Below are 18,818 nucleotides of genomic sequence, written 5' to 3'. Positions count from 1 at the left end.
TTTCTTAGATATTTTCATATTTAAAAAGACAGAGCAGTCCCATGAGATCAGGTACATTGGGTGGTTCGTGAGCTTTGTATTTGAGAGATATAGAGCTTTCTAGCTCCTCTCCTGTGAGGTCTTGATTGAGCTCTGCGGTTCTGAGAAAACAGACACAGCAGCTTCCTCTTGAGCCGGCCGTGTTTCATGTCGGGACAATTAAACAAGTCACTGCGGCCACCCAGCCCCAACCCTTTCTCCAGACACTGAACTCAATTATTACAGAGGCTAACTCCTCATCACCACAAGTTCACAGAGTGTGGCTAATCTTATCTGATCCGTTATTAGCAGCATTTTTCATCTTTATGGCAGAGCTAACAAGCCTTTGAGATCGTTAATAGCTGGGTATGTTCAAATCTCACGTTAAGCATGAAGATGAATGAAAGAAGGATTGCTGAACATAAATCACTCTGCTCTCTGCATAGTTTCATAGTGCAGGGAAAATCTTAAGGATTCACAAGCTTTTCTCATGAAACAAAAGAAATCACACGGTAAGAGGTGATCTCTCAAGCAACTAGTTTTATTTCATTTCAATCTAAAGCACATTCTGACACTTGTGCAAGAAGCAGGAACCAAAAATGATTTATTACAGACGGCTTGAAAGTCATGTAGAAAATAAGGAAAAGATTACAGAGGAATGTATTACCAAATGCTTATTTCTGAAAGGACAGAAAATTGGGACATTGCTTTTCAAAAGGAGAAATAATGAATCGCACAGGATTTTCTTGTAGAAAGATCCAGGTGCTCGTTTTGTAAGAGCTGCAGAAAAACAACTTCATGAACCATTTGAAAAGCAAACAGTGCGCTGCACACTTGACTGTCAGTTATATGTAAAAAAAAAAAAAAACTAAACAAAAAAAACAACAACAACATGAATCCATGACTGTAAAAGCAAAAGGATGGTGGGATGCTTTTAGTTACCAAATGGAGAGCTGTCAATACGTTTGCGAACAGTGAGGGGGTCAAGGGTTAAGAGCTGGTAATCAGACACAGTTTGAGTGATGGACGAGGTGGAGCCGCACAGTTTAGCTTGCGTGTGTGTCTGTATCTGTGTTTCTATGTGTTTGTGTGGGACTTGTTCAACACGGAGGGGACAAAACATTTATGAATCATATCAGTGAGCTGGTAAAGATAAAACCCACTTAAGGAAATAGCCCTGCCAGACACTGAATGGATACACACTCATCACACAGACCCCCATCCTCCCACCAGTTTTAGACAACTCCATCTTTCTTAGAGTCTCAGGGTCATCTGCCAGCGACCTGTTATCAATGACCCGGCTTAGGCCTCCAGAAGGCATTAATCTGTCATGATAAGTTTACATCTGCTTAAACTGCTGCATTGGTACCTTAAGCTTCATCCTAGTGCTTATTTGGCTGTGTGTTTTTTTCATTTCTCTCTTGTGTATTTTCTAATCTATGTGTGGGAGAGCATCCAGCCACACTCCAGGCAGCCAGTCTGATTCTCCGGCCTCAAATCACAGGTTGCACAGCCTCTCCTCCTCTTCCTCCACCAGACTCCTAAACCAGAGAAATATATAAACACAGAGAGTACAGGTAACAGGTATTTCCATTATCAGTTAACCTGCAGATTATTCTCTTCCTTGCTTAATTAATTGATCAAGTTTGCTTAAGTTTGGTCTATAAAATGTCAAGGAAATTGTGAGAAATGCCCGCCACAGTTTCCTAAAGCCCCTGGTGGTGTCTTCAAATTGCTTTTATTGTCCAACCAAGTCAAAAACCCAAAGATTTCTGGTTTACTGTCACATAAGACAAAGAAAAGCACATAAAACTTAAAATTCAGAAGCTGGAACTAGGGAATATTTAACATTTTGCTTGAAAAATAATAAATAATTAATTGATTATCATTATAGTCGCCAATTGTTTTTCTGTCGATTGACTAATCCTTTCATTTCAAGTCCATTTAGCTGTTCTTGAGCTTTATATCATAAACCTTGAACATGGACCCTGATGTGAGATTGTTTGTCTTTGAAAAAACAATAGACATGATAATTGGCAAACTCCATCTGCTGATGAAGATCATGTGATTTGATTGAAATCTTCACAACAGCTGCTTGATTGACCTTACGATGAGATTGTTTGGTCAATGCGATTTATATTGCAATCCAGCGCAGCTTCCAAAACGTATTTTCTATGTATATTTAAACCTGCAATAACCTGATTTTTTTGGCTACATGGGGGCAGCAGAAACGAGCTATAAACACAACATTGACATATCACCTTGAAATGAAGTACTTGTTAGCAAACAGTTGCCCATTTACTCATCCAGCAGCACAGAGCAACATTATGATTCATTTGGAGTTGTGTTTGTCTCCACCAGTCCTCTTTTTGACTCTGTTTTTGGTCTATTCCAACTCCTGAGGGAAATATCTGTGCCTACCAGCTAGTCGCTAACTGTGTCTGTCTGCTGTTTGGTGCTGGGCAGATAATGCACTGTGGGTTCTTAAAGCTATTTAACTGAAAACAGCTGCCTGCTGCATCTGGAAATGCTGTTGATGAGAGTGGTGAGAGTGAACTAAAACAGTTATAGGCTAGAAAACCAAAATGATGAGCTGAAAGATGCCATCTAACTCAGTAGAGCTGAGGGGAGTAATTTGATTCATTGTTAATGTAAAAAATATTGATTATAGCAGATTTAAGATAGGACTGACAGTACAGTCAGCCACTGCAAAATGTACACTTAACTAAAAAGGATCTTATCCTTAGTTGAGCTACTTGTTGCTGTGTCATGCAGCAGTGTGAGCAAACCACAATGAACAGCAGAATGAATTACAGTGTAATATGGTTCACATTAGCAGTGAGCTAAAGCAGTGAGCATCTGCCTAAACTGCTCTGAGATGCTTTCACAGGCGATAAGCCACCCGGTAATGGCAGCCTGGGGTCATTAGGGTCTGTTGTGCAGACAGTTTGCCACGGCACGGAGAGATTAAACAACCACCATTTTCATTTCTTATTCATGGTTTTAATCACGGATGACAAAACATCCAGTAAATAAAAAAAGGGGACTGAGAAAAAAGCGTTGGCATCGACAGTGTGCCTTTCCTGTGCCTTAAATGTCTTTGGGACAGTCTGTTGGGTAACGAGAGAGAATTAAAACTGTGGCGAATTTGGAAATGTGTGTAAGGGGAGGGCTGACATTAACAGGCTGGCGTGGAGAAGAGCTGGCAGTGGCCCAGCACACAGTGCTGACAGTGTGAGGTCCTCTCTGCCCATTCTAATGAGGTATTGTGAGGGTCTGAGCCCAGGTCCGCAGCAGGGCCCCCTGAGGGTCAGATGCAGTCGGATCGACGATGGAGGGACCAGGAGGAAGTCCGTGGCAGCAGGATGAGATGGCTGAAGTGCGTCACTCTACATACCAGGATGGCAGATGGTTAAACAACCTCAGTAGAAGGAGGGAATGACATGAAACGTCTTCAAGGTCACATACAGGAAACTGCATCATATTCAGGAGCCGTTTCCCATGACCCCAGTTGGCCTGTGATGTAAGCCCTTTGTCTGCAGGAATATCTTATCATGGTAAATGCGGATGTCCAGGTGACACTATATGAGATGCTTGGACAATACTGGACTTGCAGAAATAGTATTAGTATTATTCACGGTGATGCTTATGCAGAAGCTTCTTGTTGATGTTGAGGAAAAATGATGACAATGGACACGTCATTTCCACATTTCCACATGTGTTTTCTCGTGTGCCTATGGATTCGCTCATACAGTATGTAAAGAAAGGCAAACATAAACAGAGCATCAAGTTAATTTAAAATCTAATGAAATCATTCCTAGATCAATTTGTGCTTTGCCCCTAACAGCTCATTCTCCTCGACAGGTTTAAATAATGTGTGGCACTTTACTGAGCACCACAGGGAACGCCCATTTTCATTTGACCCCCTGCCGCAGAGATGGGAATCTACAATACTTGTCAGGGAAGGCTAAGAGGCTGTAAATTTTAATTGCAGTCAGAAACTAAAGCAGTTGACTTTATGACTTTAACACATTTAACAGGAGAAGACAAACTAATCAGTGAAACCACCTGGTGTTTTTGTTGGAATGAAAACCTCTGTCCATCCCTGCCCCCGAGTGCTGGTTCAGGTCTTTCTATTGACTGATAGCCACGCTAACAGTTAGACCACACTGTCCTTTCCTTATAGTCTCTGCTATAACTGTACCGTGCTGTACATGACATAAAGTGTGTTTTAAAAATGCAGGCATCTCTTTTAAGAATAACAACCTGCAGCTTTATTTAAGAGGTGAATGAGAGGTGTGAAGGTATGGATGACCACTGCGAGTGCTGTATTTAAGGCAGCTCGTCATTACAAAATGTGCAAAAGAGAACTGGGTCAGCACTAGTGCATTATGGTCTCTTATAGGTCTTTAAGTTAAAATGTATTATAATATTACTGTAAAGTCAATCCCAGGAGGAAAGATCAATTATATCTTCCCATCCCAAAAATAAATGATATGAAAGACACTGTTAGATAGAGAGCCTTTTCAGATTGTACTCAAATAGATTGCTAACACAAAGAGCATCAAATTGCAAGTGCAATATATTCTAGGCAATATGCTCTAATGAAATAATCAGAATTTGCAATCTCTTGGGGCTGTGCTTTATTAGCCAAGTATGTTTACACATACAAGGAATTTGACTCTGGTTTCTAGTAGCTCTCAATGTTTACATACAAGTAGGTGAAACTACAGATGCACACACACACATTTATATATATAAAAATCAACAATGGACAACTATATACAATGACTACCTGTATATCCAAGTTAAAACTGTTTCTGTAAACAAGTATACCAATAGTGCAAGGGTGAGTGTGCAAACAGGGCTGGAATAAATATTAAATGGATGTTATTTTATATACATACAGTAGGTGCATGTATACACGTCTACCTACAGTATATAAAACCCGTTTGGATTTATATGTGGCTGATTCCTGGGTTATGAACTAATTCAGTTAAATTGTCTAATTTATTTAATCTTTCATTACTGCATTTAACATTCCTCATATACATTTTTCATTAATTACTGTTAATGATTATATTTTAGTTTCATATTATTTGTGTGCGTTAATGAACCCCAGGATTACTAGCAAGTGCATTACTAGAAGCTAACGGGGGGTATAAACAATAAACAATTAAAAGAATTCCTGGAAAATATTTGTAAATCAGTTTCAAGTTAATTTTTATGTTTGCAAGCTTACCTGATCATCTGTTTTGTCCAAAACATCTATTATTCAGAGCAGTTTTACACAAACAGAAAAAGCAAAAACACCATTTGACCAGATTTATGACACCAGATTGTCTGACCTGTAGGCAGCAATTTCCATGTCTCTAGCCATCTTTTCACTGAGCAGCTCCTTGTAGTCTTCACACTGCTCCTTCATCTGCACTTGGAAGTCGGCCTCCTGGTTCTGCATTTCATCTATAGTACACTGAATATCATGCGCGCACACACACACACACACACACACACACACACACACACACACACACAAACACGGGTTGGTGGGATTAGAGGGTGAGATTAAATGAATGACAGAATTAGTCCAAACCACTGGTCCTTCACAGCCTATGATTACTTTAATCAGTCCACTCTCAAACCTCGAGCTCAGCAATCTCGTCCATGTACGCAGCCTTCTTCATCTCAACCTCGTCCTCCAGCTCCTCGTTACACTTCTCGAGCTCAGCAAGCTCCTTTTGTAGCTCTGAAACCTACAGAAATACAGACGACACACTGCAATGGTTATTCATTCAAAATATACTCGCAAACAACAATTTCAACTTAATTATCTTGTTAGTTATAATGTAGTGATGCCAGACTATATCTCAATGTTCCCTTCGTGGTCATTTTTGGTTCAAGAGCAGCACCACTGGAGTTGGCAGGCATTCAGGGACTGTAACCTAGGTGTTCTAGTTTAACGATAAACTTAAACTCCTTAAATCGGATTTCTGAATTAACATTTGCATTTTGCATTTTGGTCATTTTGCTAACAAGGGGGATAGCATCCCCCCTCGTCCCCCCTCAAATCGCCTGTCTACTGTAAACATCCAGGAGACATGGAGCAACATTAGCATAAATTTTAGTATTTTTTCTGGACACCTGACAACCACAAATCCCATATTTACTCTTTTAGCGTTGTTTCGGCCTCGCCAGGTACTGAGAAATATATATCTGGGTTTCTAACTGCTAGATATTTGACTTTCTTCACCAGCTAGTCGCTAACTTTGACTGCCTGCTGTTGGGCAGGTAGTGGGTTTATAGAGCTTATATGATCTGCCCACCACTTTGGTTCAGACTGAAACATGTCGTGAAATTCTGTTCAGACATTCATTGTTCCCAGATGATGAATCCTACTTATATATTTTGTCCAGCACCACAAGGTTGACATTTGTGATTTTAAGGTGAAATATCTCAACAACTATTGGATGGATTGCCATGAAATTTAGTACCGACATTAATTGTCCTCCTCAGGATGAATTGAAATAACTTTGGTGATCCTCTGACTTTTCATCTAACGGCATCATCAGGTAAAACTTTTAATATGTCCAATACTTTGGTTAATGACCAAATACCTACAAAACTAATGACATTCCCATCTGCTTTAGCTGTACTTTGTGCTAATTAGCAAATGTTAGCATGCTAACATGCTAAATCAAGATAGTGAACATTTTAAACATTATACCTGCTAAACATCAGCATGTTAGAATTGTCAGTGTGAGCATGCTGACATTTTTATTTAGCTCAAAGCTCCACTGTGCCTTAGTACCACCTCACAGAGACACTAGCATGGCTGTAGACTCTTAGTCTTGTTTCCTACTGTTGCTGGAAACAGGAGAAGTTGAAGGCCATAAAACCAAAACAATGAGCTAAAAGTGAGTGTGGATATTGGTTGGTCACCATGAGCAAAGCCCCTTTTACATGACACATAGTCATTTGATTCATTTTTGATATAAAAACGAATAGAAATTGAACTCTAACTAAAACTTAAGTATGCCAATCAACCCGACCTACACAGATAAAACAGCCCCCCACCCCCCTGTCTGAGGCTGTGGTGTCCTGCCGTGAGTAATTACAGCAATCACAGAAGTTCAACAATTAGCTGTCACAGCCAGATGGGGATCCAGGCAGTCACGCTCATCTTTCAGCAAGATCATGTGAGCAGAGGAAGACCCTGGTTACAACTCACAGGATGATGCTGACTCCCCAACCTGGTCGAGTCACTTACTCACATCCTCCTCCGTTCTCCCTGGCATGATAAGTGAAGTCTGGCCGCCTGTGTATGCGTGTAGTGGCGTACAACCCCCATCAGTGTCTGCTCTATTATATACATTTCTGCGTCAGGGCTGATTTCACTGCAATCTGTTTGTTTGGCCATGTTGTGTCTCAGTGAGAAACCAGACCCGAGGCATCCATCACAGGCGAGAGAGGAAACAGAGCAGATCAAGCCGTGCTGCCCATCCGTCAGGCTGGATTGAGCAGAGCTGGGGATTGTGTGCTGTATATTAGAGAAAAGTAGATGATGTTGGGAGAGTTCGGCTGTGGTTACAGAGGCTCACTGTTTATTTAAAGAGCTGGAGGTAGAGCTACAGCCACAGTAATGAGAACCAAACCACCATGTTTGTGGGTGTCAGCTGCGGTCTGACCAGTGATGGATGTTAAAGAGACTAATGTGAACTTAGAGGTGGTAGTTTCTGTTTCCTGAAGTCACCTGCTGATTTTACCTGAGTTTCTTGGTTCATCTCTTTATTGATGCCTCACTTTGTTGTCTATTTCATTCAAAGCCTCATTTGCTTTCCTGGCATTTTTGTGCTGGCTGAGATGAGAAACATCCAATGAAGGTTTATTTCCTCTCTTCCATTTGCAGAGGACGTCTCCAGTCAGTGTGTGTGTGTGTGTGTGTGTGTGTGTGTGAAGTTTTAAGACGTTTATTACACTGCAGGCACTCTGAAAGACTGTACTTAATAACTGAGGACACGGAGGGCAATAAATCCTGTCTGAGCTGAAGCCGAGCTCTTCACATCTCCTACTGAAAGTGTCCGCAAAGTAAACACTCTGGTCAGCAGGATCTCCCACACTGTTGCTCTGCTGTCACTCAGCTGCTCTCCACTCCCTTTGCCTGCTGTGGGAAACCATTCATTTTCACCATTATATCTGATTTAGGAGCTGATGGCCGATTCAGAGCCAGTTGTGGGTTGTAAGACCCCTCTTTTCTTTGTCAGTAAAGAGGTGGGAAATGTATTATGGGAAGATCTGAATCAGTAGGTAGTAACTGAAGGATTTAAATGATGTGTAACTGTGAGACTTAAAGGGTTGGTTCACCCCCAAAAAATATAGATTTTCTTACTTACCAGTAGTGGTAAGTAGCCATGCAGACACTTTTGGTTTTATAGATTTGTTTTGTTTCAGAGATATAAACCTCCAACAGATGTGGAGGCAGAAGTCAATGGAATTTAGTTATTTTTCAGTCATAGCATGTCTTTCAAGAAACGATGTCCCCACAACTCTGGATCATAGGGACTATTTTTTAAAGCAATAGTTTGACATATTCGCCTTCCAGCCGAGCTTAGAATAAAGACTGCAAATAGGGGGAAAGAGCTAGCCTGGCCTCACAGTGATGACTAAACTTCAGAAAGTGACTGAATCCGGCCAAGAAATAGTCCGGCACATAACCCTTCATAAAAGCACAACTTGTCGTTTTTACACTTTGGTTTTGTTCGGATTAAACAAACAATATAACATGTTATTAAGTGAGTTTAGAGGTGCTGGTAGGCTGATTTTGTTACCTTTGGACAGAGCCAGGCTAGTTGTTTCCCCATTTCCAGGCTTTATGCTAAGCTAACCAATTACTGTACCTTCATATTTAGCATGCGGGCACAAGAGTGGTATCAATCTTCTCATCTAACTCTCGGCAAGGAAGCTAATAACAGTATTCCCAAAATGTCAAACTATCCCTTTAAGGTTGAAACATGCTTCTCCAGACTGCACTTACGCAAACGTGCACAGGGATCATTTGGAGACATTGTGAACTGACCCTTTAAAAACTGGTGAAAAAAAAAAAGAGGGTCCACTCACCAGCATCTTCATCTCACCGATGTCCTTCATCTTTGGCAAGTCTTTGACTCTTGACCCTACAGCTCCTCCCACTTCCAGTTGTCTTCCATCACCACTGCGAACCACAGCAGAAGAGGCTGCACCACACTCGTACTGGAAAGACAGAAGATGACAAATAAGTGCATTTGTGAAAGTTTGTCAGTATAAAAAAAACTATCTGACCTTTCAGTTTGAGACTGCAAATACACAAGACCATGGAGGATAGTGCTTCTTTTGGGCAGTTAAGAGCACTTGGACAGGGAAGCAAAGAGCAATCAGAGCCTCTCATTCCAGCTGATGGTTAAACCTCTCCTTGTGTACACCAAATTCCTGATTAGATGGAACAAATGCACCCGAAACGAGCAACATGAGGGTGCACAGGTGTGTGGGAGTCAGCCAGCAATCACCATTACTGTTCAAACCCAATAGCAATCATTTCAGCATCGAGACAATTGCGCCTCGTAATCGAGGCCAGGCACAGACAGGACGGTGTCCAGCTGGAGAGAGAAGAGACCGAGTGGGAGGGAGAGAGAGTGAATAGATGGGATTTGGGGGAACAAGAAACACACCTACACATCTAGACAGACACACAAATATATAAATAAGCCAGATACCCTTCAGCCTTGCCTCCAAATGAAGGACACACACACACATACCAGCGTCCACTCCATTGCTGCTGAGGAGCCTGGGAAGGCGGCCAGCAGTCTGATTACAGCCCTGACCTCTGAACCGGGCAGAAATCCTCACCCCAGAGGGGGTCAGACCCACCGGAGCTAGAGTCTGAGCCCAATGCAGCACATCTTCGCTTGCACTACACACACACACACACACACACACACACACACACACAGGTAGACAAAGGCATTCTGTTCGGGTCCAGAACTGCACCTCTGATTCTCAAGTTCTTCCCTGGTGTTGTGTTAAGAGGGAAAGAAAACAAGTGGGAGTATCGCTGTGTGATTTGTGAAAGTTGAGATTTACATCTAGACCTGACCAGGCCATTTCAGAGAGAGAAAAGGTGATGTGGTGAAAATAGGAGGGGTCAAGTGGTCAGTGGGAGGATGAGGATAGCAGCTGGTTTCTTGAAAGTGTGTATTGGTGGTGGAAGAAGTACATAGATCTGTTTACTTAAATAAAAGCAGCAATTCAGGAATTTAAAAATACTTAAAGTAAAAAAAGTATGAGGAACAAAATGCACTTAAAGTATCAAATGTACAAAAGTACTTGAAAAAAAATGGAAAAATGGTCCCTTTCACTGATATATTATCATATATGACATTATTAGATTCTTAATTCTGATGCATCAATGTGTAAGTGGCATTTGACTGTTGTAGCTGCTCGAGGTTTAGCTAGTGTTTCTTTATATGCAGTTAAGTAGTTTAGTCCAGTGGTTCCCAACCTAGGGGTCGGGTCCCCTCCCAAGGGTCACAAGATAAATCTGAGGGGTCGTGAGATGATAAATGGGAGAGGAAAGCAGAAAAAACAAAGTTCTGCAACACAAGATTATATACATTTTTTGTACTTTTCTCTGATCTTTGCTTTTTTTGTGATATTGGATAATTTTAACAGTTATGCAACAATGTGAAGAGTTAAGAGAGTTTTTCCTCTTTTGTACAAGTAACCACTCATAAAGTGCATTTCCATCCACCAGTTCTTATGCATTTAAAATTAAAAAAATAAAAACAGAGTGGGAAACGCTGGAAATGAGAAAAATAGTCAAAATATTGCTAAAAAGTGTTGCCTGAGGTGGAAAAGTTTGGTATCTATAAAAACTAAATGCGACAAAGTGCAATGGAAACAGACTTAGCAAATTAATAATGATGTACATGAAGCATGTGACTTAAACGTCCGCTGAAGCTTCAGTCCCACTGAAGAGACAAAAAATAGCAGCAGACGAAAACAACTGTAACAAACATAAATGTCACATTTCTATCACGTTTTCTACATTGTTTTCCACCGTTAGACTTTTGACTGGTGCTCTTTTAATTACATCATATCCTTATGCTCTCTTCTTGCAATGATTTAATGGCACCCAACAGGAGAATTAGCAGCAACAACTGATTATCTCAATGCGCTCAACGTAATATTTCATATAACAGTAGTGGAGGGAAACGCACATTAATTAGCATTTTCTTTTGCTGATTGTCTGGAAATTCAGTTAAAATGTGGGCTACATTTGGATAGAAACCTGACAATAGACATCTGAAACTATAAAGTTTTTTTGTAAAGTGTAAGTCAAAAAAGTTGGGAAACACTCACGTAATCTTTAACAGTGTATTTTATAAGCTTATGTTTTTTATGTAAAATCTTAATATGAAAAGTAACTAGTATCTATAGCTGTCTGAAATGCAGTCGAGTAGACGTATATAGTAACATAAAATGTAAATACTCATGTACAGTACATGTACTTTAAAATTGTACTTGAGTACATGTACATTCATGTGCATGTAAGTGTAGCCAAACAAGAAGCGAGATATAGGATTGTGATTCTAAAGATGTACACAGGCATGCTACTGTAAAGCATTTGGCACAAAAAACGTGTTCCAAATGACACTTCATGACATGTTTATGTGTTTTATGCTACAGTGTGTTGTACCTGAAGGCTCTCAGCCAGCTGGCAGTAATACTCCTTTACATCCAAGGCCGGAGTGATGTCAGGGCTGCCAAATTTAATAGCTGCCACCGCTCCTGTAGTCCATTCAGCTGGCTCCAGCAGACTCTCCACTGTCTGCTCATACATGCCACACATACACACAGTGGTGAAGTACATTAGATCCTTTACTCGGTGGTGAATTATTCAAGTATTGTACTTAAGTTCAATTTTCAGGCACTTTACCTGAGTATAAGCTGTAGTTCAGACTTTACATACAAAACATGTAATCACTTTATGAAATATGATGCATTGTTTTTGTTCACACTACAAAACACTATTTAAAGTAGTTAAAATTAGCTCCACCTTGACGAGCTACAACATTAAAATGCTGCTTATAACAAATCAATAACACATAATAATTTACCACTAAAAGGGGCCATTATTCATAATGAATACTTTTAATTTTGATACTTTAAGTAAATTTTGCTTGTTTTGCATTATCTGTAAAATGTACTTAAAGTGTCAAAAGTAAAAGTACATGTTACAAATGGCCCCTGTGAGTGTTATACTATTATATATTGCATTAATATTACTAATGCATTAATGTGTAAGTGAACATTTTACTGTCGTAGATGGTCGAAGTAGAGCTAATTTAATCTATTTTATATACTGTTGAGTGGTTTCATCTCTAAAAATGCATCATATTTTATTAGTTTATCATTTGTTTTCTATGTAAAATCTTAATTTGTAATGCAACTAGTAACTAAAGCTGTAAATATAATGGAGTAAAAAGTACAATATTTGACTCTGAATTGTAGTGGAAATACTCACATACAAGTACCTTAAATATGTACTAAAATGCAGTACATGAGTAAATGTACTTACAAACACATATTTTTGCATTCACACATACATCACAGACCGCAACATGTATGTCTAGCTTCCAATATGGAGCCCCTTTAGTAAAACACCCGACATCCATTACAGGGAAAATGAACTGTTACAGAGCTGCAGTGGCAGTCTAACATTTTTCTCCTTTTCCCTCCACCTAAATAACGACATGGCTGCCGATTTGTCAGGGGAATATGGGGTATCTGGAAGTGCTGATAATAACAACAGTTAATAAAACAAAGGGAACTTCTGTTTTCATTTGGTATTCAGCTGCATTTCCCAGACTGTGAGTTATCGAGTGTGTCCCAGAGGGAGTGTGTTAAACGCTGGGCAGCCCGGCTTTGCAAAGAAAAACACAGTGTGATGGAGTTGGTCCTGCTTCAGCTGCCTGTCTTTCTGCCTACAGCCTACAGTGATCTGATACTGGGGAGCGTCTGTCATCTCCTGGCGAGGTGGAGAATATTGTAGAAGGTGGAGAGAGCAGGGTGTGTTTGGATGTGATATAGGTAACAATGTGCATTGGAAACATGTGCCTATTTAAAAGCAATAGTTTGACATTTTGGAAATGTCAAACTATTGCTAAAAATATTCGCTTTCTTGCCAAGAGTTACATCAGAACACTGATACAAATCTCATATTTGTCTGTTAAATATGAAGGTGTTCAGACAGAAAGCGAAGGGAATTTTCGCCTCACGTCATTTGTGCAAATTTGATGGCTTGACTGTGTTTATTCGCCCTAAAACAGCCATTTCCCTCCAGTTATTATGCACTTTTCTTTCATCTCTCTATGTTGTATGAAGCAGATTCATAAAGCCCCGGATAAATATAAATGTGTCGTTCAAGTTGCATTTGTATACATTTGCGCTACGTCTAAAATTTGTTTCATGTTCTGTCCAAACACACAGTAAGGCTACAGCCAGCAGACGGCTATCTTAGCTTAGCACAGACTGGAAACGGGGAAACAGCTAGTCTGTAGCACCTCAGGTCTAAAGTTCAGTGATTAACACTTTATATCTCATTTATTTAATCCAAACAAAAATCAAAGTACAAAAAACAACAAATAGTGGCTTTATGGTGGGTTACGTACCGGACCATTTTCTGGCCAGGAGCAGTGACCTCCTGGAGTCTGCCAAGAAATAGTCCGGCACATGTCCACCTGTAAATCTGGGAATTTTTACACTTTAGTTTTTGTACAGATTTAACAAACGAGAGCTAACGTGTTCATTAGTGAGCTTTGAAGGTGCCAGATTTTTTAGCCTTTGGACAGATCCAGGCTAGCTGTTTGTAGTCTTTGTGCTAAGCTAAGCTAACTGGCTGGAGTGTCATATTTAACATTCAGATGTGGGAGTGGTGTTGATCTTCTAACTCTCAGAAACAAAGCAAATAAGCATATTTCCCAAAATGTTGAACTGTTCCTGGAATAAGGACAAAAATTAGCACAATTAAACACAGGCCTAATTTTGACTTGTTGCTCAATTGACTAGATTACATATGTTGTGTTTTAATCCTCTCCCCATATGTTTCTGTTGACAGGGCTGTTTTTGGCTCTTCAGCAAGGTGACTGGGGTCATCACAGCTGTGTTTGTCACCACAGGTCTGGGCATTTCTCCAACACTCCTGTCTGACCTAAGTGCTACATTTCGAGTCATTTTCATGGCTATAAAGTCTTCATGTTTAATCACACTGCAGCTATATATCCTCTCTCCCTCTCACCGTCTTGTGCTGGGTCTCCATGTTGGCCAGCTGCTCCTCATAGATAGCCACTTGCTCCCTCAGTGCCAAACACTCTGCTGTCACAGCATCCACTTCCTGCAAAGAATATCAAGTTAACAGACAACAAGGCTGAAAGTAAAGAAGGTCAACTTAATTTCTGGAGGTGTCTGAGAGGAACACTGCTGTCTGGGAACTAAATCACATCACAGGTTGAAGAAAAGTATAAACAGGCTTTGTTTCCACCCTGAACTACCATTTTAAGAACCATCAGCACCAGCACATCCACCTGTTTCATTGAACAGCGAGTACACCGCAATGCAGAGGAAGGGGGAGGAGGAGGAGGAGGAGGAGGAGGAAGATCAGAAGGAGGCTAACTAGACACAAAAGCCCTGTCCACCAATCCATTTGCCAGCAGGGGTTCTCAGCTCATCTACTCTTTTTAAAGAACCAGATTAATTGGTGTTAGATGCAATTACTGGGTGCCTGCATGTACATTTAGAGACATACAGAGAGGGTTTGGTGGTGAAGTTGTGGAGCCTCACTGGGAGGGTGCCAGGGTCCTTGATGGACAGCAGCAAGAAAAAGTAGTCTGGTCCTGCTGCTGCCTGTGTTCAAGCTGTAAACACAACACAGATATACTATTATCTTATAAAGTTAATTTGGCAAACACATTAAACAGTTGCCTATTTTTAGCATCCAGGAGAGCAACATTAGCATTAATTTGGAGTTGTGTTTCTGTCCACCTGACAAATGTAAGTCCAGCATTTACTCTCCTTTTAGCTCTGTTTTGATCTCTACCAACTCCTGAGAGAAATATCTGTCTCTTTAGCAGCTTAACACTCCACTATGTTCACCAGGTCGTCACTAACTATGTCTGTCTGCCGTTTGGATCTGGGCAGGTAGCGTACAGTGGGGTTTAGGTATTATCTATAAAGGGTTTAACAAGCAAAAACTGAGCAACAACCCATCAGATTCTGATTCAAATGTTGCTAAATCCTGATTGGCACATAGAAGTACATGACATCACCCTTTTGCAACGTAGCCCCGCCCCATTGAAACCAATGGAAAAGAGCAAAAAGAAAAACACAAATTTGTCATGTGAAATAACCAAAACTGTTCCAACTTTCGCAGAAAATTGTGTATTTGTGTAGGACCCCATCGCTCACTGTAAGAAGCTGATTGATAAAATAAGTTTTCAAGGCCTCCAAGTTCCCTCAACATCCCAAAAGTGTCCATCTTTTTTTACCATTTCTGCCCTGGACCCTGTGAATTCCAAAACAGTAGGCGTTTTAACCAATATGCCTGACTAAATAAAGGCTTTTAACATAACTTCTCTCCTTGTTCTGCCTAAGAGAGCGTGAAGAACATTTTCTTTTCTGTTACCATTTTGTTTCCTCTTCAAGAGCACCTTACTGTTCCCAGCACCTACTATAGTACATATGAAACAGACTGAGCACTCGGCCGCCGACTTCTTTGTATTTTAATTCCAGTTAATATTGTTAAACTCATTTCACTTCTGCTACTGTGTTTTACCATAACTAGGTCTGGTGATGCAAGACATCACTGAATCAAAAAGACACCAGCAGTCCCATGTGAAAATCACTGTGAGACAGTGAAGAGGGGAAATTTGTGGGCCTTGAAAATGGAGCAGAACTGGCAGGAGAGACGCAACTGTCCACCTGTGTAGTGTTCGCTCCTCTCCTCTGCATCTCTGTTCTTCCTCTACATCCCTGCCGATTTCCCACCAAGTCTTGTCACCCTGCAGCTGCTTCCAATTCAGAACCAGAGAACTGAGCCAGCAGAAACATTACGGCACCGTATTACAGCCAGCAGTACATCTTTAAGGGAGAAAGTAAAGCCTCCCTCACATATGGCTGGGGGGGGGGTGGTGGAAAAGTTGGAAGTTCAGGTTGCAGTGGGCCACCAGCCCAGACTGTGTGACTGCTGGTGATCAACACCCGTTGGGTAGGGCTACAGAGGAGCAGCTGTGGAGAGTTTCAGCTGATTCACCAGGAGGCCGAGGGGAGGAGGAGCAGGGAGGCACTTCACAACACTGCCATCTAGTGCTGAAGGTACATTATCACAACAAAGGTCTGATGTTGTATATAGTACAGCACACTTACAAAAGTTTTTTTAAGTAGACACAAATGACTCATTTTAACATTAATTAACTGATTTATTACTATTATAATTATTATTATTATTAATATCTTGAGCTTGAGCTCGGAGATTTAAAATAGAAAGCCCCCATTACCAGCTGTGAGTGTGGAGTCTAGAAGACATGGGAATTTACGGGTTTCATTATGGGAATCCAATGTTTTTGGAGCATCAATACTAGGGATTAAAAATCTGGGTATTTCAGCCTCTGCTGCTTCATTCCTTTCCCCCAACTTCATGGAAGTGCAATAACACATTTCGGAGTACCTCTTTACCCTGCAGCACTTCTTACCATAGCTTTGGTTGGATTCATAATTCAAAGTCAAACAGTCCAAAGGACATTTCATGGACGCTGTATCCAGGCCAAAAAAGTGCCGTCTATGATTTACACCTACAGGGTTAATGTTTATTGTATAGTGAAAACCCCACAAGTCTTTGTTTTTCATTTTACAATAAGCCATTAAATCTGCAGTTAGAAATGTTAGTAAGTTTGCTAGTTTTTTGGCTTTGAATCTCTCTAGCAAGGTAAATTTAAAGAGCTGATTTCTTAAAGTAACAAGATGTAAATACAAGCTAAGTTGGTCTGATAATATACTCCAATTTAAGGGATCTATCCCTTAAAAATGGGCTCAAAAGTCACTTTTACATTTTAATGGTTTATTTCTTAAATAATTTGTAATTCATTTAAACACCCTTTATGGATAACACTTTAGTCTGAGTGGTAACAATAAAGTTGGCAAATCAAATCATATGTAACAGTTATTCTACACATTAGATTGTGGTTTGCTTTAATTACTTACGTTTACTCATTTATATTGTAATCGAGCTGAATGATGGAAATTCTATAGTGTTCCTAAATCCTGGCTACAGCCACTAACTTGTCAGTAGTTTTCCAACAAGGTGCCAGGTACAGTTGCTGTTGTATTTACAACTATTACCTCAGCAATATCTTGTCGTTCCTGCTGGAAGAGGACCCTCTGTTGTGCAGCCTTCTCGTACTCTTTCATCAGACGTTCAAGCACTTTCTGCAGCTCCTGGGTGTCACACAGAGTCTCATCCTGCAGGGAGACGCAGTGAAGACACTGATGGATCTTGACAAGGTTATAGACCAGGCCTGCCTGTCACTGTATAAACTGAAGTAAAATTGATGGGATGGGATGAGAAGCGCAATGGACCATCTATGAGAAAACCCAATTTAGGAATGTCACACACAGAGAGAAACATGCAGCAGACACACCCAGCAGCACCACCCTACCCTCTCCCTGCGCAGTCTCTCCACCACTGCATCCAGACTGTAGTCAGGCTCAGCCACAGTGGAGGTGATGCTGGGGGAGGCTTTTCGACTGTTCAGCTTCTCCTCTAGTTCAACAATCTGACATTCAAGAGACTCATTCTCTTCCTCAAAACAATGGGCCTAAAAGGGACAGATTAAATAGGGATAAAGTCAGTATTTATATAGATTCACTGCTTCATTTACCAAGAACAAAAGTATGACACAGCAGAGGGAAAAGTGCTGATGTGTCATTGGGAGCAGTTATAGTGTTTGTCCTCACCAGTTCAATAAGCCTGACCAGGCGGTCATTGAGGGCAGCGATGATGGTGCGGTCTTGGACAAACCGGTTCAGACCCTCCTTGTTGAGGGCCTTGGCTGCTACGAAGTCTAACTTGTCACAGTGGCACTCGTCAACGGCCGCACCCCTGAGAAAAGAACACAAAGTGCCAAAAACTGGACTGAATTTTGAAGGATCCTAGGGGAGATCATTTATACCAACTTCAGGGATAGTTAATGACTTTCACAAAGCATGCATACAGAGTAAATGAACATTGTAGACCATGATGTAATTTTTCCCATGAGCACAAAAGGCACTCAGGAGAATAACACCCAAGAATAAGCCACTCATGAACTTTTGCTTATGGTCAAAAACATCATAAATTCTACACTTGAGCTCATCATGGACAACTTAATATCTTGTGCAGCCCAAATTCTCAAGCCACCCACGACCCCAGAGAGTCACACTGACCTGACGGAGGCCCGGTACTGCCCTGCACACTGTATACTCAACCCTCCGTTTCGACTCCAGTTATCATCCTCAAACAGCTTACGATAAGAAGACACTCTGAGCATGGCCATGGCTTTGGATGTATTCAAACTGGGCTACAACACAACAGGCAAATGGTGGCAGCAGGTCGATGGTGGAGGTTTTATATTCACAGGGAATGAGAATGTAGCGCTGAGGTGAGGGATCTCTCACCAGCCACTGAGTAGACTAAGTATAGCATGAACATCAGCCAGTAACGATTTCACATGTACCTG

General features: G+C 40.9%; 1 protein-coding gene across 1 annotated transcript; it reads right to left on the bottom strand.

Moving 5' to 3' along the window:
- Positions 1–543: 543 nt before the first annotated feature.
- vimr2 (vimentin-related 2) lies at positions 544–18,783 on the bottom strand. The gene is made up of 10 exons (XM_044204962.1): positions 18,526–18,783; positions 18,058–18,202; positions 17,760–17,918; positions 17,443–17,562; positions 14,348–14,443; positions 11,747–11,878; positions 9,133–9,264; positions 5,661–5,771; positions 5,367–5,491; positions 544–1,559 (listed from the first exon to the last, which is right to left on the bottom strand). Exons 1-10 carry the CDS (start codon positions 18,633–18,635, stop codon positions 1,517–1,519), a joined length of 1,173 nt encoding a protein of 390 aa, XP_044060897.1. The 5' UTR covers positions 18,636–18,783; the 3' UTR covers positions 544–1,516.
- Between the last annotated feature and the right edge of the window lie 35 nt (positions 18,784–18,818).

This window comes from Siniperca chuatsi, linkage group LG8 (assembly GCF_020085105.1).
Source record: "Siniperca chuatsi isolate FFG_IHB_CAS linkage group LG8, ASM2008510v1, whole genome shotgun sequence".
Lineage (NCBI taxonomy): Eukaryota > Metazoa > Chordata > Actinopteri > Centrarchiformes > Sinipercidae > Siniperca > Siniperca chuatsi.
Note: the sequence above shows the minus strand (reverse complement) of the source record. Positions and strands in the feature narration are given on the sequence as shown.